Genomic DNA, 19,903 nt, shown 5'->3' on the forward strand with positions numbered 1-19,903 from the left:
AAAGCCAGCAGTGAATCCAAATTATTCAAAGTGTGGATAGAAGCAGTGTAGATAAAAAGCGGGATGATTGGTAATTTATGCTAATTAAAGGAAGAAATTGTAAATTTTACAGGCAGATTAGAGAATAAAGATATTTTTGTTAAGAGAAAAATCAGTGGTTTTAACGTCACGTTTTAATTCCTTCAACAAAACAGAAAATAAAGGCCTGGTACCTGAAAATGTGCGTTTATGTTTATGGCATTTGGCTGCACTGCACAATTCAATTTACAAGGTAAAAATGTTTGCATTTAAAATAGTGAAAATTATGAGAACCAAACCGCACAAGTGATACTAAGAAGACCGGCTGCAGACAGAGAGAAAAAAAACAAAAACTGATGGGATTTTTAATTTAGACTAATTATAGGAACAAGTTTTGCAGGCAGATTAGTTTTTCAAGTTTTTGAGGCCTGAAGACGTCAAGTTCAAATTCCTTTAACAAAATGGGAAATAGAGCTTTGGTACCTGAAAATCTGCATCTGTGTATATGGCATTCGTCTGTACTGTGTACTTTAATTTAGAAGGTAAAAAATCTTCAAATTTGCCTTTAAATTTGTGAATATTATGGAAAGCAAACAGCACAAGTTTTTCTTCTCTTTTCTCAGGCCATTAAAAAGTCTGCGTTGGTTGCATCGATCAATGATAATAATGATGATAATGATAATAATAATAATAATAAAAACAACAGCCCTTTACGTTTTATAACATTCACCCTCCAAAAATCCCTTGTATTAGAACATAATGAAGACACAGACACAGCGACACCTGTAAAGTCACGATAAATAAGAATTCATTTATTGCATTTCAGTAACTTGAGGCCAAAAATATGACACCATCATTCTTGTTGCAGCAGTCTGACACATTCAGGACAAACCTTCCCATTCAACACAAATAAAGCGAAGTAAAGGAGTTCTGTGCGTATAAGTGACAGTGGAATATAAAAAATGTAACATACTGTAACACAAAGCCATGCACGTAGTGAATCAGGAATATATGAGGTTACGAAAAGGCCAGAAAATGAAAGTTTTGCTTCGCTTTCTTCAGTCAGATATCACTGCAGAGACGCTGTAAACGCCGACTGGTTGTCAGACAAACTGCATGTTCTTTGTAACTCTGGTCACGAGTGTGAAACAAAGAGTAAATAAAATAAAAATGAGGTTAAAAAAAAAAAAAAGTGTCTTTCTGTTTCTTCTGTAGTGGATCAAACATAAACATAAAAATGTAAACCACCAGAACAAATTGACAGGAACCATAACAGGAATCAAACATAGTCACCATGCGTGTTGTGAAAAATGAGCAAGACGTGATATAAAATGATGTAAAATGTATTAACTGTATATACACACACACACACACAGAGACAGACAGACAGACAGACAGACAGACACACTCTTAGACCTCATTGGTCAGATGCTGAAAGGCTTTAGCAGGAAGTAGATTTGCTCTCTCAGTTTTCCACAGTTTGGTTAAAGTGTCTCTTTCCATCCAGGTACAACATCGACTCTGTCGGATAAACACAAAACACCAGCATCAAATGTTTCGGATGGTAAAAGCAATACAACATTTGTTTAATCTCATTGTTATAGAATTTTGAATTTAACAAGTTGCCTCCTAAGTAAGAAAAATGGCAACAGAAAAGACCTTTAATGGGTGTGTTTCAACCAGTATTTTTCATCCTTGTATTCGTGTAGATGAAGGGTTTAGATCATCTCCTCCACAGACTGTTGCACGTTAACAGTGAGGGTTTCCCTGAAGCTCGTATTTCTCTTAATATGCATTTTTTATCTGCACCTTTTGTGCAATTTTTAGGTGCTTTACAGGTGACGGACAAGCTGATGTTAAGACAAATGCAAACAGAAAGACATGTTGAGACCGATGCACATGAGAAACTGAACTTATAAAAAGGCATCAGTAAAACAACAAAATAGAATAAAATAAAGTAAAGTAAAAACTAGGTAAATAGATAAAAGACAAATAAAATAAATAAACATAAAATATACCTGCAACGTTATAATCAAACGCCAGACCAAAGATGTTGGTTTTAAGTTTACGTTTTAAGATGTAAGACTGATCCAACAGCTCGGAGCTTAAAAACCCCAAAGCTGCACAAGTTTCTGTCCTGCACTTTGAAACTACCAAAACACTAAGGACCCGAGGACCTGAAAGGCCTCCTTGTTCACAGACTGGGAGCGTGTCAGACAAGCAGGCGGCCGCAAGAGCACAGCTCCAGAGTACAGAGGGAGAACTAAAAGATCAATACTAAAACACAGTAGCACTGACACTAGACGTCCCACTTTCTCCCAAGAAGGTCGAACATGTGGCCGAAAGCAAAATATGCGGCCATGGTCGACCAGTGCTGGTCCACACTTCCTCCAGTTTGACTACTGGGTCCCAGGTAATGTGGGTCTCTGGTTGGGTACAACAAAACAAAAAAAACAGACAATCTTCTTGTCCCTCTGTGTGTGCCGCGGGGAGATGGTGTATTGCTAATAACAAATCGTTCAATTTTAGGGTGGAGGCTCGGTGTAAGGTTAGGTTTAGGTCAAGGCTAGGGCCAGACCATTCGTGGTTACGGTTAGGGTGGATGTAAGGCTTTGGGGAATGAACACAGGTCAATGTACGTACTGTGTGTGTGTGCGTGTGTGTGTGTGTGTCAGCTCACCTCCATATGTCTTTGGGATGATGTTGGGGACATCAAGGTCTGAAGCGAAGGTGAAGTGGAAGACGTTGGTGGTGTTGTGGTTGCGGGTCAGCGGGTCGAACACCTCGGTGTGAACTCTGACCTGGATGTACTTCCCCTGCGTGTAACACACCTGGAACACAAACAGACGTTCACAAGCTGCGGGGGGGGACAAAAAAAAAAAAAAAAAAAAACAGCCTGGAGGCACAGAAGCACACACACACACACACACACACACACACACACACACACACACACACACACACACACACACACACACACACACACACACACACACACACACACTTCAGCCTTCAGTGTGCCGAAAACTATTTATTCTGGGCTGACTAGCCACGTTCATTAGCCTGAAGCATAAAGGAATAAATATCTGCAACAGGGTGAGTTCGACCCAGAGCAGGCTGGAGAGATCTACAGTACGTCTCATCTGGCCTCGGGGGAACGCCTCAAGATCCCCGGGGAGAAGCTGAAAACGTTGCCGGGGAGAGCGAGGTCTGAACTACCAGCGCGACCCCACCCCGAGTACGTGGCAGGAAAATGACTGAATGGATAGGTTTACTACGTCCACCCGTCAGCGTTTAACCCTTTAAAACACACCGTCCCACCCGTGGGACACCTTGACCCTGGTAGCGCTACTTCGGGTGTGTTTTGGTCTGCACCGGGCTCAGTCTTCACACAACCTCGACAAATTATACGTCGCTCGAAAGCTCTAAGTCTCGGCATTCGACCTCCGATCCACTCCTCACACACACACCAAACACACACGCACTCTCTGACCTGCGATGAGAGCAGCAGCAAGGAGCCGATCTCCACAGGTTTCTGGAAGAGGATATCATCAACAGCCACCAGGCTTGGTCGGCATCCCCTGCAGCACACCAGGGGAAAGATGGCGATCACAGTTTATGATTCAGCACCGAACAAATATCTTCACTTCGAGCATTAAGGATCTTTCTCAAAATCTCTCACCCGTAGGAGCAGGCGTTGGCCCAGCCCAGCTCATAGGCTTTCCTCATCAGAAAACCTCCAAATATCCTGTTGAAGATGTTCCTCTCCTGGTCAAATCAAATACACAGACAAAATCTATTTAAGCTCCGCAACCTGTTTATACCGTCAATCACACGCATGGGTTAGAGGGGTAAACTACATCATAAGCCTCGGGCCTCCGTTTTCCATTCTAAAAGACGAGGTGGAGTTGAAGGCGAACGGCAGGTAACGAAGTAACGAAAGAAGGCGCATCGCAGCTGGCGTTCTCTGACGTCTTGGTTTCTTTGACCAACGGTCGAAAATCTCAAGATATTCAGTTTTCAATCAGGTGAAAACAGAAAAAAGAAACAAATCCTCACATTTGACAGGCCAGAACCAGAGAATGTTTGAGATTTGTTTCGCCATTTTTGCATAAAAAAGTCATTTGAACCATTAATCAATTATCAAGATAGTTGTCCATTATTTTCCTCTTGATCAACTATCCAACTGACCGATTCCTCAGCCTTAATGGTTTGCATCGAGTGTGGGAAAAACAAAAAACAAAAAAAACAACCCGATAGCGCTGGGTCTAATTACTTTCTGAAAATCCCATCTTAAAATTAAGGTTAGCGCTGAAACATCAAGCCTCAAACGTCCTCGCTGTCTTTACTTTGTACCTCCCGCTGTTCCTCCCTCTCACCTGAGGGTGGCAGATCTCCAGTCCTTTCAGTTTGGCGTCTTCCATCCACACTGAGTTTGGAGGCAGAATTCTGCCGCGGAAACTGACCGTCCTGGAGGAGCAGACACACAGAGGCGCATCATTACATAATCAATATACTGTCTAAGTTACTTTCTAATTCGTGGCCATCGAAACCACTGACGCCCTCAGCAAGAAAAGCAAGATCGAGATCATTCAATAGTGAGCAGAGCGACAAAAACGGCGCGCTGAGCATCGTGTGTCCACAGAGGAGATGTGGAACTTGCAGCTACACAATCAATGTAAAACGACAATCACGTCTGCCCCCACATCCTGAGATTGTGTAAAATAAAAAAAGCTTTTATGCTGGTTAGAAAAATCAGGACGTTTACAGCTAAGAGGCCTTTAATGACCTCAACTCGCAAACCCGAATATTAGTAGCTCAAATTTCTGGAAATAAATCGCTGTGATTAAGTTTCTGGGTTCAGCTCAGACGCTCCCAGAGCCAGAAAATCTGAAAAGTCTCCCTCTCAATGTCTGAAACAGCAGCAGGTGAAGAGTTTGATTTTTGGTAAACTTAAAAAAAAAAGAAAAACTATTCTGGATTTTGTTCCCAAGCTTCGGTTGAAGCTTACTCCGCACTGAGACTATTTCCTGACCTTCGAGACCTTTCCGTCACCAAACCGTAATTTAGGAAAGCAAGGAAAGCTCGACCCAAGTTAGGGTGACCGTATTTTACTAAACTCTTGTCGAGTGCACGTATACTTTGGATCTCGGTCGTACTTTGTATCCAGGGTGTTGAGGAACAGACTGTGTACGATCTTCCTCTCCTCATCTGTGGGAGCCACCTTCAGCAATGACGCGGTACTCAGCTCCACACGGCGGGATTTATTAGCTGGAAAGCACAACCACACAATGCAGGGAAAAGGCGTAGAAAGAAGGGCTAACATCATATCATCTGAAAATCCTGCCGTACCTTCTCCCTCCTGGAAGATTTTCTCCTCCTCCGGTCCGTCTGGCTTCAGTGGATTCACAAACGCTGCCCTGAAATAAAGCGGGACAGAAAAACAAACAGCAGCACGGAGGATTAGGGCAACATGAAAGAATCTAAACTCAGCACACTGAGACTGGAGCTCAGTGGCAGCGATAACGTTCCCCGAACCACGAGTGTATGTATCGCACTCAACAGCAAGCGGAAAACCAACCGAGATTCTTGCGGAGGCCGCGCTGAGGGTTCTTACCTCTTGTTCTCTGGGTCCCGGGCCACCATGACAAACGTAGCGTCCAGGATTGGGGCATAAGCTCCATCAAGGTACTGGAGGAAGAGACAGAGTCCCTTTACAGGACTATTCATGCGTGGAATAAATGCATAACGTACATGCCGTGTGTGTCTGAGTGTGCTCAAGCAGGCAGGTAGGTGCGTCTACCTGGGACACGTGCATCTTGGCTTCGATAGACGTCTTTCCCACCCACGTCACATGACCAGTGAACTTGATGTCGCAGTCGGGAGAGATGATGTGCTTCCTCATGTCTGACCGACGGAAGCAAAAAAAACCAAACATTCATACGTCTTTAAGGAGGAAGTAAAGATCTCAACAAAATGAGAACTGCAACTCAAACCTGACCACTGACAAAGACACATTTGAACGAGCATGTTTGTAGAGGTTTGAGGTCTGGACCGATGAGATCAATGTCATCTGAGCTGCTGCGGTTCCACAATAAAGCACAGAGACGCCCGATGCCTCAGTCTGTCTCCTCTCCAGAGAGCTGCGGTGTCTGTTAAACCAACCGGGGCTCCACCAAATGATTACTCTCATTGTTAAGCTGTGGATTTTCTATTTTCCAATTTTCAGTTTTGTCTCCAAAATGTCAGAAAATTGCGGAAATGTCTTTCACAATTTCCTAGAGCCGGAAGTGGACATCCTCAAATGTCTTCGAGAGTCCAAAACCCCCAAAATATTCACTTCACAATGATATAAAACGTAGAAAAGCAGCCATTTAATAAAGCTGCTTGAAATGAGTTGTGAGTCAAACAAAATCAAAACTGACTGATTGTCTCAGGACTAGAATCAACTACAGGAACTGACCCATGACACAGGAGGCTTTCTTTGTCTTCCGTTATACTAAAGTGAGTATCTGTTGGTTTTACATGTTGGTCGGACAAAACAAGACGTGTGAGGACGTCACTTTGCCTTATTTTTACCATGTTCTGACATTTTATAGACCAGAAAATAATAAATAGATGGATAGATAGATAATCGTTAGGTGCAACCCTAGTGGCTTCTGAGAGCCAAACTGACAACCTAGAAGTTTTCAGGCCCAAACAAAACAAACTGTGGTGCCATCCTGCACCAAACGTGAGCGACTCTTACCAATTTTGTCCACCAGGGCGGTGACAATAGACAGAGGGGACCTCTCCAGTGCCGGGTTATAGGTGTGAGAGTAAGATATGAGGACTGAGGAGAGAAACGGAAAGACGTTGCACTGGTGTTTTGTGTCCGACTGAGTATGATGGTAGTCTCTGATTATGATACGATACCTGCTAAACTGTCCAAGTCCTCCAGGATTCTACCAAACCTGGAAGGGGGAAGGAAGGTGAGTTAGAGGCAGCCGGGAATCCTCTGTCATGCTTATGTGTCTCTAATGTGAGTGGAGATAGTGGCCGGAGCCTCAGCTTGCCCTTATCCCACACATGGGTATTGCTGCGTGGGTGTTTCTACCTGACACTTTTGTGGAAGGTCAGGTATTTCTCTCTGAGCTGGGGCTCGGAGCCCAGAGGCAGGTGAACCTCCAGGTAGCTGTCCTTCATGGTCTTCGCCGGAAGGTCGTGCTGAGACTTTGCCAACATGGATGACAGCGACCCTCGCTTCGACATGGCCTGCTGGTGGTCGCTGCGGAGAAGAGTGGAAATTGGATTAACTGCACATAAAACCCTGGAGTTACTCTCCCCAGATTTGTTGCTGGTGAATATCCGTTTCCTTTTTTTCTCTCTTTTCTCAGTAAGTGTAGTGAAATGTGATGTGGCAGGCTAAAATAAAAAAAAAAAAAAAAGCCCCTAACATACTAAATAAGGATTAGAAAAACTGAAATATTGAGGGTAAAATTTTAAGATTTAACAGTGATAAATATGTTTTTTACTGGTGTAAATATGCAATGTGCAAGTAGTGCAAAGGTCCTTTAGTCTTTCTAGATTTTTACCTTTCACTTTCTTTTGAAATATTGAGTTTAATAACTGAAATACAGTGAGTAAGTCCGAGTCGCATCAAGTACAGATTCATAATCCTGTTCACTTTTATTTTTTTTAATCAGATAGTTCCTGTTTTGAAGACTCATTTTTTGTGATGTATAATTTTTATTACTTGCCACACAGCTGTATATTCAGAACAACAAATTAATGTGTATCCTGTAGATCAAAAAATGTAACTACAAGAAAACAAACATAAACATGAGCATGTGGCTTCTTTTGGCTTCTGACTTCCTATTTTATATGAAAAAAAAAAATTATACAAAAAAATATGTTAATATTGCTCAAAGTAAAGTGTTGGAGAAAGTATCATAAAAGGCATCATTCCAGCCCTAGTCGGTAGACACGATAACAAAATCCCACGCGCTCAACAACCTCGGTAACCCGCCAAAACCAGATGAAACAAAACAGCTCAAGTAATATTATGTTGTCCTGATTCAGTACCTCCAGTTAGTGGAAGCTCCCACGATTTCTCTCAGCCTGTTCCGCACTGAAAAACCAAAGAAGTATCAGTCAGAACTTGTGTGTCTCTGTGTGTATGGTAGCGCAGTGAAAGCACCACAAGTTCCAGGCTGCGTGTTTCACATTGTCTCGGTCAGAAGAGACTCTTTACAGCGGCAGCCTTCAGAAACAAACAGTTTGCATTTTGCAGCGCAGTCACTAAATATCTCTTGGATGACGCCACATGCTGCAATGCACTACATCTCTCTCCTCCTCGTAGGTTTTAAGTAATCAAGCTTAAATTACCGCTCTCGCCAAAGAGCAGGGACCTGAAAACAACTTAAAGTGTAAAATCTTCTCGCTTTTTGTCTGAAGGCTGCAGCACATTGAGGCCCAAACAGCGAGACAACATCAGACAACGCAGGGAAACGAAGCAGTCAGACGGACACAACTATCACGCAGGAACCAGCTGTAACAAAATACTAAAGCTCAGTGGCAGAGAGGGAAGAAGAAGAAAGGTTAACAGGGGCCATCAACGAACGCTGCCGGAGGGTTTGTTCGTCCTCCAAGCAGCGAGAGAAATCCAGCCGGCTTCAACATTAAATCCAGATCCACCAAGGGGCAGAACAGGTGCACAGTAAAAGCCGCTGTACGGGAAAGAGGGTGTGCTTCAGGTAAAAGAGCGTGGCTGATCAGTCAGTGGGGAAACATGCAAAGGAGAATTGAGGTGCAATTTGAGCAAAGCAGAGGAGAATTAGTCGGTGGATTAGGTGGCTAGGATTTGTCTTGGTTTACCAACACACACCATTTGACACGTGTAAAAGTGGATTTCCTGTGGAGAAAAAAAAAAAACATGAGTTGTAAGTTGAAAGGACGGGGGACAAGGCTGGATGTATGGGGAGAACAACCGAAAATTAGATATGGCACCATTCACTACATTCCTTTGTGTAAAGCACCAGAAATCACACCTGGCTGTGTGATACAAGGCTTTAAAATTGCCGTCAAACCACATCTTTAAACACTCTTTATTAGCAGATAATGTTTGATGTTGTTTTTAATCTTTTTTTTTTTTATTCTGAAAGTATTTATTTCGTATGTTCTGTAATCAGCGTTGGTTGACCGGGATAGGGACGATGTAATTTCTGTGATTTTATTGATGTATGAATTGAACCTTCAACCTTGATGGAGGCAAAGTTTACAGTTTACGAGTAAATGTGTACAAAATAAGAAAAAAAATAATAATTAGAACGTTTAGCATAAAGTTTATGAGGGAGTTGGGACTAAAGTCCCTGCCTGCAGCCCTGAAAAACAAAAAACGGTGAGTGTTGTCAGGCAGGAACCCTAAAAATGTGTTCAATCACCTTAAAAGACTTGTTCACTTGAAAAGTCAAGTGAACAAGTATGAGACAAACACCTGAATGCAGCCCAATGCGTCTGGAACAGATTCATGTTTAAACCACGTAAGGGTCAGTCGAGTCAAACAGGAGGCGTGGTTGCCATCTTACCCTCAGCCATGTCTGGCGCCCTGCCCTGCTTCGACATCCCACCTGTGCAGAGCGACCTGGTCGTCAAGGACGCAGCCGACCGGAGCAGCAGGAACCTGTAGCCCAAGCGAGGACATGACAAAAAAACAAAACTAAACTAAACAAACACACAAACCCCAAGGTGACCTTTAGATCAGGGAGTCCAGTTACAGCCACATGCATCCTCCTGTTTAAAGGCATCAGATCTGTCTGTAATCCACAGTGAACAGCTGAGCAGGAAGGCAGACAGACAGACAGACACAGTCTCACTGCTGGCTGCATTGTGTCAAAGTCGTGGTGCTTCAGTTCTCTGCAGCGACTTCGTTTTTCAAAGCATCGGCTCCAACTCGCTCCGTTATTAACACGGGAGGAAAGTGAAACAGACTTTTACCTAATGTGGTGACATTCACTGTATTTCCATTGTGTGAGACTTTTACTCACCATTATATTTGTTACTTTACAACATTTCCCTTTACTTTTCATCTTGACCGCACTTGCTTAATGAAACCACAGAACATGTCTTCATTTAATGCAATAGGGCGCAGTTGTTTTTGGCAGTTGCGACTGCACTACTAAGCTGGATTACTTTCAGACGTTGCTCTCGTACGTTAAGATTTTTTTTTTTTTTACTATTGACAGGTTTACAGTAAAATGACAAAATGTATTATAAGCCCTCTTTTCAGAGAAAGATATTTTACTTATTACTCCAGGGCACTCATCTAAGAGCTGGAGCTACAAATTACATTCTACAATATGTAAAATCTACATTAATCAACAAGAGCTTCAGTATTCAGATCCTTTACTGAAGTTAAAAAAAAAGTAAAAGTATTACCAACAAAATGTACTTAAAGAATCAAAAGTAAAATTATTCATTATGCAGAAACAGCCATTCCGGATTATATTGTTAATAATACATGGGTTTTTTTGGATATTATTAGTTAATGTTGGAAATGTCTATGTGTAGCCAATTTTAGGTACTTAATACCTAGTGCCTAGTAAAGCATAACATCATCATTTATGAGCTCCTCGCATATTTATTTTATTGGAGAATCTCGATCTGAAAATTAACCAAGGCTGTCAGATAAATGCAGATGGGTAAAAACTGCAGCATCAATAATTGTACTCAACGAAATGTACTTTCACCGCTTACACTGCCCCAACGTATACGACTGAGTCGAACCTGCCACAATAACTGGGCGGTACCGTAACACTGAAATGACAAACGCATTCCCGCTTGGTGAAATACGTCAGTACGGTTTGTCGTTGACGGAGCTCACAGGACCTCGGGTGCTTTTTGTGGCGGTGGTGTGAACGCGACACACCCTCTGTGTATACAATGAATCCCCACCCTGCTTGGGCCCGGTTAACTATTCCCCGGTGGAGCTGATGTCTTCATTCACGCAGTACAAAAGCCATTAAACAGCACTGAAGGTAGAGCACCAGGAAAACAAACAAAACAAAAAAAATCACTGGTACAGGTGCGTTACAGGGCCGTTCGGCATTTCTAGCATTGATTAGCTGGAGTGGCAGGCATGCTAACAGTTAGCGCAGACTTTGACCATGCTTTTAATCGCACTGACCGCGGGGAGATCATTGTAGGGTCCGGGGTGACCGAGTTCAAGGCTCAGGTGTCCAAACAGAGCAGGTGAGCGGGTTTAAAGAAAAAAAAAAAAAGGAGAAGGACGACAGATTTCGACAGAGCGGCGCGTTGCCAAGCAGTCAGAAAAAAAGGAGACAAGGGGCTTCCGTGTTATCTTTTTCAGCCCCGCCCACTTCCTAATGACGTAAGACGCCCCGTTCCGTCACGTGGCGCGCTGACACCCTGGGCACAGCCTGTCAGGAAGTTCTCCTTAATTGGCAGTTGTTTATTTTTTTTTTTCCTTTATTGAACAAAATGAACTTACAGACATCCGGCTGAACGTAAAATGATCGTTCTGATAAATTTTGCAGAATCAAATGTGTGAAGAGAAAAAAAAAATATATCAATCAAATGAAACATGAAAAGATAAACGAATGAAATTAAGAAATATAGTACCAATAAAAAAAGTGCTAAAAACATCAAAAAAAGTCAATATACCTTGATCAGAGACCACTGAAAATAAATCTTTAAAATATAACTGTGCGTTCACTTTTTTGGTTTGTCATAAGGGTTTGTCTATATACTGTCTGTACAAATTGAATTTAACAGGTAAAATATAAAGGCTTGGGAAGGACTTAGAAAATCTCGCCTTATGTCTGTGAAATTTACCAACCAAAGGTACAAGATTGATCCTGTATCCCAAAGGTTTCTTATTACATTCGAATTTAGTAATAATGTCTTTAGGTGTAATTGTTATAGTGTCCAACGTTGTTCCACAGAAACTTTTCTATGTCTCTCCGAAGAACACAGGTGAGGAGGGGCAGCGACAAAATGAGTGCATGATTGTTTCTCGCTCAGCGTCGCAAAAGGTGTATTTAACATCTATGTCGAGAAGATTTGGAAATTACTGTGTTACACAGTTTTAAAATGAATTTCTCCGATCTTGTTCGAAACGCGGAATTGGAAGGGGCACAACCAGGCCTTACGCCGGCTTATATATTCTGACTGTGACCCCAACCCAAAAATGCTGCCTCCGTAGTATTTACACAAGGTTTGACATTTTCCAGTGGCTCCTGACCAGAAAGTTTAGCTGTAATACTTGTGTATGAACTGGGTCACGCACCGCTTCGGTATTTTGTGATTTTGATAGTTTAGGCAAAGAGTCGTGGTTGTGGTTCTGGAAGGGTTCATCAAGTCTGGTTTTGGAGGCTACGGATTTCTGACAGAAAAGCCCGCACCGCCCACCTGGAGGTGCGGAAAGGTGCGTGCCTGCACCAGGCAGGGAGGACCGAACAAAGGCAGCTACTGTTTGCATTAGGGATCCAGTGTCTTTGGACCCGGACTAGTGCTCAATGATATAATGTGTAATAGTCTCGGGGCCCAGTTTTCTGCATTGACCACTTATACTTTTAATACTTTAAGTGCATTTTCTTGATTATACTTAGACGCCTTGACTCGAGTAACATCTTGAGCGCAGAACTTTTCCTTGTGACAGAGTTTTTTTGTTTTGTTTTGTTTTTTTTGAAGTGTGGTATTAGTACTCTTTACTTAAGTAAAGGATCTGAGCACTTTCTCCCCCGCTCCTCGCAGTACCTACAACCTTCTATAACATTTCCTCTTGACAGTTAAAGGGAGCACTTAGAAAGGGTGTTTTGTTTTTTTTGTTTTTTTTCTATTCGAGTGCTTGCTGCTTATCCACGGCTGGTATTTTAACTACTCGAGGGCGAAAACACGTATGCAGAAAACCTTTGCTGTAAACGGAGTGACTCCACGATGCGGAATTGCTAGGTAGGAAATACTCTGCCCTACTTCTGGCCTCGCCATCAAAAACAAGAGTCAAAAACACTTTCAGGTTCGACCTCTCTCTGCCCCCTGATTGGTTAAGAAATAAAAAAAAAAAAACCCCACCACGGGAGGCTGTCGCTGATTCGTCGGAAATGTGAGAACCGCTACGACCCAACCAACCGCACTCGGGCGCGAGCCGGGTATAAATACCTCGATGTAAACAAAAGAGGCGTTAGTTCAACGGCAGCGACCCAGCCGAGGGGCGACCCGTACTGGATGTTCTTGTCTCGACGAACGCGTCCGGACCAGAGGCTGACTGTGGGGGAAAAGCCACTCTGAAGCGAATGAAGAAGCATCTAATCTTTCACTTCACATACCGAGGACTTCTAACGAAAGGAAAAAAGAGTAAAAGAAGAAAATGGAGTATAAATTGCGAAAGGCTGAACCAAGGGACGTCTCTGATATATTACGACTGGTGAAGGTAGGCCCACGGGGAGCGACGCAGTCCAGATAATGTGGTCAGAAATCCACTTAACGTGATAGTATTCGATATGGATTCGGCATAACGGTCAGCCCGGCGGGAACCGAGTTCCCCGTTAGTCAGCCCCGACCAGTTCCGACGACATTGACCCACAAAAGCGGACGAGGCCTTGAACGACCAATTGCATCGCGTAATGGTGACGAAGCGGCAGGTGGCGAACGTCCGGAGGATGTCCCCGAGCGTGAGATCGGCGTCGGCGGCTTTTGTTTACACCCGGGCGTCTCACGACCGACTGTTTTCCAAATATGGCCCGTCTGTCGTCGGGATTATGTCCCTCCGAAGGTTTCCCCACCGATTAAATGTTATTAAAGTTGTGCAACCGCTGACCTGACGACAACAACAACAACGCGGCTGCGTCTGCACCCGATGAGCGTTTTCATAATCACTTCGGTTAATCTGTTGGTGGTTTAGCCTGTAAAATGGTAAAAAAGTCAGGGTATCTGCAGATTCCTCAGCTAATGCTTTAAAAGCTATTACATTTCCTTTACTAAATCTTTAAAACAACAGATCTTTCACAAAAAAACCATAGAACTTTTTTTTTTCCTATGTATATATTCCACTAAACATCTTGTGAACCTTTTAAAACTTTCGACCATTTAAGTTGTCTCGACCCTCAGGTTGAGAAACACTGAGATAAGAACAAAAAAAAGCAGCAAATCCTCACACAGGAGTTTTAAACTACATAGAGCATTTGGTTATTTTGCTTGAGAAATGACCTAGTGTGACCATTAGTCCAAAACTCCAGTTAAAATGCTACAAAATGGAGAAAAGCGGGTAATCCTCACATTTGAGAGGCTGAAACTGGCATTTTATCTATTTATTTGGCATTTTTCCTTGATAAATGATCATAAATACCGTTCATCTCAGAATCATCGCCGATATATTGGTATCAGCTCACACTGTTGACAGCAACTGTCGATGTATAGGTCAGCAACCATGACCTCTGCTTTTGTGAAGCATCCATAACTGGTGTATGAACAGTTGATAAATGCTCGGGGTTGGAATAACTGTGTCACCATTTCATAGCTTGTGCACCGGAGGGCAGTGAGAGGTTTATTTTTCAGGTGGAAAAATCTCTCGCTCAGTGCTTCACCTTTTTAAAAAGGCATTTAGAGGATCCTCTATGAAAATATTTTTGCATAAACATGAATTTTCAGCCGCGTATGTATCTCAGGTTCTTCCAAACTGTCAAGTGTCGTTATCGACGGCAAAAATCCCGCATTTGTTTGGTAACGGTGTTGATGGACTAATCGATTGATCGACTTGTCGCTTCAGCACTAAACGTAAATATTGTTTTTTTTGTTTTGTTTTTTCTTGTCACAGGAACTTGCAAAATACGAAGAGATGGAGCACCAGGTGACGCTGACTGAAAAAGGTGAGCGATTATCTATTTATATGCACCAATTGCCGGTATTCCTCTTCTTCTTTTTGCACAAACATTTCGTCTCCTCGCAGAACTCCTTGAGGATGGATTCGGTGACACCCCGTTTTACCATTGCATCATAGCTGAGATCCAAGGAGAGAACAGCAGTGATGGTGAGAAACACCCCACTTCCTCTTAGAAGAAGACAAAAAAAAACCACACAAGAGAACATTCCCTGCTTCTCCATTTCAGTTTATCTCTCGGCCTTAATCTCCAGTTATTTCACCAGTAAACCGTTTCTTTTTTTCTTTTTAACCAACGATAATTTTCAGAGCACATTCCCCAGTAATCACGGCGCTTATTAAACAAGGATTTGGCAAGAAATTATTCAAATTATTTATTCATGCGTCACAGCAGCAGAACACGAAATAGGCTAAAGAGGTAGGAAACAGATAGAGAACTAATTTAAAACGAAATGCATTAAAAAAAACAAACTCAAACTAAATACGAACATTAAATACAGTACAGTACAACCCTGACTTGAGGTAGCGCAGTTACTCGTAAGTTCTCATAATGATGTAGACACAGGTAGCTATGTGTATGTACCATGCATAATAATGTGCAGGTGTAAGGACCTGAGCGTCGTCGACAAGGTCCAGGCAGCTCAGAAACGGCAGGGCTGGTGGAACAAGTCCGGTCCGCATCTCCAGGTCGCAGTTTACAGGACCTAAAGGATCTGCTGCTAACGTCCTAGCGCCAGATCGCCTCCAGGACACCTTCAGAGGTCTCGCAGCGTCCGTACCTCGGCGGGTCGGAGCTGTTTCTGGCAGCATATTAGGCAGGGGTATTAGGCAAACGAAAATATACACAGAAGTTTTATATAATACGTGTACAGTAAATGTGGATTTTTCAAATTTTCAAGTAAAATATTGAACTATTCCAAAAATAGTTTCACGTTCCTTCGTCTCCCTTTAGATCCGAAGGTGGTGGGATTTGCCATGTACTACTTCACTTACGACCCCTGGGTTGGCAAACAGCTCTACCTGGAGGAGTTCTACGTGATGGATGAGTACAGAGGTAAAAACAGCTCGTCTGTCCGAGTCCAAAGTTAATGACCTCTGAGCAACTTCTTTATTAAAAAGCTCTCTTCCCCCTTCCTAGGGCTGGGCATTGGCTCGGAGACCCTGCGGCACCTCAGTGATGTGAGTATGTTTACTGTTACTAAGGAGAAATATATATAAATGTGTGTTTTGGTTTTTTTTCTTCTTAATGCTAAGGTATGTTTTAGTATTTCATTTGCTGTGGGGGCTCAGCGACTCGTCCACGTGTCTTAATCTGCTGAGAATTGATTTGATCATCTGTTCTACATCCCTACTGCATCTAAATATGTCGGCCCATTTTTCATTTTGCTTTCTATCAACTTATTTCAGTCCAGTTCAGTTTCCCAACTTGATGCAGGTGCAGTGCTAAGTCTTTTAACTCTGTCGTCCCTCTTCCAGCTGGCGATGAAGACGCGCTGCACGGGCATGATGTTTGTGGTGGCGGAGAACAACGAGCCGTCCGTCCAGTTCTACAAGCGCCGCGGTGCTGAGGACCTCTCTCAGGAGGAGGGCTGGAGGCTGTTCAGGTTCGACAAGGACAGCCTCGTCAAGATGGCCACTCCAGCTGAGGAATGACGGAGGTCCGGCAGAGCGGAGGAGGAGGAGGAGGAGGAGGAGGAGGAAGGAAAGGAGACCCTGGCCTCCGTGTCCGACTCCTCGGCTTTTTCTCCGCGTTCAGACGAGGGATGACTCCCAGAAGTTCAGCTTTTAAAAAGGGGAAATCTATCACAGTAATATGACTGTATGTAGTTTAGTCTGACTGAGTCTTTTATCTGTTGCTTAGTCACTTTTGATCATTTCTAATATGTTACTCTGAATCACTTACATTTAATCTGAGCTTTCAGTGACCACTCTTTGTTAGTTCTGGTGCATTCTATGTGCAGGAAGAGTCGTCATCACTTAAGTTTGCAATAAAACAACAACTGAATCACACCAGCCACTGCCTCATGCTTCTGCTCACTTTGTACGAGGGGCTAACGACGTAACCCGGCTTCTGCTCAGATTGTTTCATCTGGACTCAATCCAGCCAATCTCAGATTCTGCCCACAGGCCTCAGGGCCTGACATGATGCATGGTTCAATCGGCAGTCTCTTTAATATGCAGACCTGGCACTGTTTCAAAGTCCACGCTTGGTGCTTGGACAACAGCTGTACATGGTCACCATAAAAGACAAAACAAACTCGAGGTCTGGAGATTTCAGTCACATCAGTTTTCCTCTGCAGATGGAGTTTGTCCGGTCATCATGGAACTGAAGATGTGGATGTTTTATCTTGGTTTAATGGCTCATAGCAGTTTGCTAAAATGAAGTATTATCAGTGATTTATTAGCCCTTTACTCGGTAGAAGATCTGGATGTGGTTTCTTGGAAGTTTTCAGCTTCCAGTCAAAAGTTCCTGTGAAGCCCCTCGGGACTAACATGTCGTCGCAGTCGACGCGATTGACTCAGCCTGTCTTATTTTCGTAATGGCCTGACCTCGGTGACAGTGGCTTTATGCAAGATGGAGCCGCAGCACCATTAAAGGAGTTCGAGGAGTTCACCCGAGTTGTCAGGGTCAGAGTTTTCGTGTTAGCTGTTACTGGCTGGTCACATTGATGGTAGATTAGGACATGATAGCCATACATCCTTAACCTTTGATCTCTCCTGCGGGTCTTGTTTATTTTGAGTTATTAAACTCCCGGTCTGGTTAAACATTCACCAGGTGAGCTGAGGTTAAAAAAAAAAAAGAGAACCTCCAGGTCAGCGAGTGTAATTCCCTAAAAACCTGGCAGATGCCAAGGGTGAGATTTGGATCATTTTACACACAAATGGTAATTCTTTGCCTCACGTTAATAACTTCTACCCTTAAATTATGTGTTTCCATGAATGCATCGTTTGTAGCCCTAAAAATACCATAGTAGATTAGTGTAAAACTGCCTTCAACTCACTGAACTTACTACTCCAGTTGTCCTTGTACCTCAAAACGCTCTAATTTAGTTTTTATGCTCTTGGAAGTAGTTTCAGCGCTTGACGTTTACACTCTGCTGCCCGGCTGTGGCTCCTAACTTGCAGGCACGTCGCAGTCCAACGCAGTAGACGAAAAAAACAAACGTAACTCCGTGAATAGCCACGTTGTAAAGGGGGTCTGCAGTGGCTCAACAGCAGCTGTACGAAGGCAAGAGTAGCTACAACCCTGAGGCTTTTGTTCCCTGGCATTTACATGATTAGGAGCTCACCGTTTCAGATCCACGGTTACAGCGGCGCGCAGCTCCACAAACGGGTTTTCCACCGGAAAAGCAGGGCAACGGTTTTATCGGCGGTCTACCTCCTCACTTCTTTAACTTCACCTCAGACGGATTCACCTTCTGTTTTCCTGTCGTCGGCCACAGCGTGAACGGCGTGAGGGAATTTCTTCATATTGGCAAAAAAGGAGGAAAAAAAAAAAAAAAAAAAACGTTCACCTGAAATCAAGGACGGACTGACGAGAATTCGGTGGTCAAAGGTCACAGGTCACCGTGGTCACCTCACAAAACGCGTGTTTTTGGCCATAACATAAGAATTCATAGGCCGATTATCAGGAAATTTAACGCAAATGTCTAATGGGATAAAATGATAAAGTGATGACATTTTAATATCCAAAAGGTCAGAGGTCAGCTTCACTGTGACGACATAATGGTCTGCAAAAACGCTTTTCCGGCCCTAATTCAGCGCCATGACTCTGGCAAAGAAGGGGATATTGCGGTAACGCTGGTTATTTTCTGTTTCCTGATGAGGAAAGATAACAGAAAAAGAAGTGCTGCTTTATTACCGAGGGCATGCGAGTTAAAACCGCGCAGCTGTGCAAAATCACACGGTTGTGTGCGGCTCTCCCTCACATTTCGTTGAATTACACGCTGCAGCCAAACATCAACCAGCAGTCTGTCATTTGCACATGAAATGAAAGAGTGCAGTCATTAAGGCTCAGGATATTCCCACGGACGCGGTTGTGGTGTTCTCGGTTTTGTCTGTCGTTGAATATTTCTGAACAAATGCCACATTCATTGCCCTTTATGTCCTTCAAGGTTTTCAAGTGCCAAACAACATCGTCTATCCTTTACACGGGTGGGCGGCACTACAGTTGGTCTCTCTCTGCTCATGATAAATAAAATTTTAACTGAACTCCCTTCTGCTACACGCTCAGTTGGCAGTTTATCAGGTCCAGCCAGATAAAATGAATCCGGTCTAACAAGACAGTCCTGCAATAAATCCTCCCCCGTGAAGGTTATGATGTTCGGTTTGCGTTCGACGTGTTTTGCTAGTTCAGGTGTCGATTCGGCTGTCTGATCATTTCGGAGGCTGCAGTTGTTGAATTGTACTTTACTACACAAAGTGGCGTTTCTGTTATTTAGCCTACCCTCACCGCTATAAATGGGCTGGACATAATATTAGAAACCCTTCTCGGTATGATGCAACATCAGTTTAACAGCACCGAAAACTACGGCCTCAAAAACGAGCAGAGTTCAATCGACACCTTTGAAAAACGGGTCCGAAAGGAGGATTTATCACAGAACTGTGATGGGTTTGCCTGATAAACTGCCAACTTAGTGTGTCACCTGTGTACCATTTAGTCTCATGTCATCTCACAGGGGCTGAAAATAAAAACTGGACTAGAACGAAATACCAAGTGAATATCACCTGTAACAGTCAAAACGCGCCGCGATTCAGCACATAAAGTACGAACAGTGAACTGTTAATTGTGTTTTTACCAGAATCTGCCACCAAGTCTGTCCCTGAGCTGTGAAAACCAAACAGAAACACTGTTTACTGGTGTCTACTCTAAGTGGTTTTCACGGGATGATGCGAGAAAGCCTTGAGATGCCGACGCTACTCTGGCGGCCTGTAGAAAAACCTCTTCGCATACAGTGTTCGGCCAAGTTCATCGGAATATTCTTCTCAAAGCAATTAAGGAGATGTGGT

At 43.3% G+C, this 19,903-nt stretch overlaps 2 protein-coding genes across 3 annotated transcripts; one reads left to right on the forward strand and one right to left on the reverse strand.

Moving 5' to 3' along the window:
- Window positions 1-804: 804 nt before the first annotated feature.
- On the reverse strand, window positions 805-11,371 carry acot9.1 (acyl-CoA thioesterase 9, tandem duplicate 1). Of its 2 annotated transcripts, XM_040127388.1 has the most exons (16): window positions 11,183-11,371; window positions 9,585-9,679; window positions 8,885-8,911; window positions 8,083-8,128; window positions 7,115-7,285; window positions 6,934-6,971; window positions 6,767-6,850; window positions 5,822-5,925; window positions 5,636-5,709; window positions 5,371-5,438; window positions 5,178-5,289; window positions 4,398-4,488; window positions 3,701-3,786; window positions 3,512-3,599; window positions 2,699-2,849; window positions 805-1,539 (listed from the first exon to the last, which is right to left on the reverse strand). In XM_040127388.1, exons 1-16 carry the CDS (start codon window positions 11,194-11,196, stop codon window positions 1,484-1,486), a joined length of 1,305 nt encoding a protein of 434 aa, XP_039983322.1. In that variant the 5' UTR covers window positions 11,197-11,371; the 3' UTR covers window positions 805-1,483. The 2 variants fall into 2 exon arrangements, with proteins under 2 accessions (XP_039983322.1, XP_039983323.1); XM_040127389.1 differs by lacking the exon at window positions 8,885-8,911.
- Window positions 11,372-13,177: 1,806 nt separating this feature from the next.
- On the forward strand, window positions 13,178-16,906 carry LOC120790183 (diamine acetyltransferase 1-like). The gene is made up of 6 exons (XM_040127532.1): window positions 13,178-13,447; window positions 14,831-14,882; window positions 14,963-15,043; window positions 15,846-15,947; window positions 16,032-16,072; window positions 16,370-16,906. Exons 1-6 carry the CDS (start codon window positions 13,385-13,387, stop codon window positions 16,544-16,546), a joined length of 516 nt encoding a protein of 171 aa, XP_039983466.1. The 5' UTR covers window positions 13,178-13,384; the 3' UTR covers window positions 16,547-16,906.
- The last annotated feature ends 2,997 nt before the right edge of the window (window positions 16,907-19,903 follow it).

Source organism: Xiphias gladius, chromosome 5 (assembly GCF_016859285.1).
Source record: "Xiphias gladius isolate SHS-SW01 ecotype Sanya breed wild chromosome 5, ASM1685928v1, whole genome shotgun sequence".
Classification (NCBI taxonomy): domain Eukaryota; kingdom Metazoa; phylum Chordata; class Actinopteri; order Istiophoriformes; family Xiphiidae; genus Xiphias; species Xiphias gladius.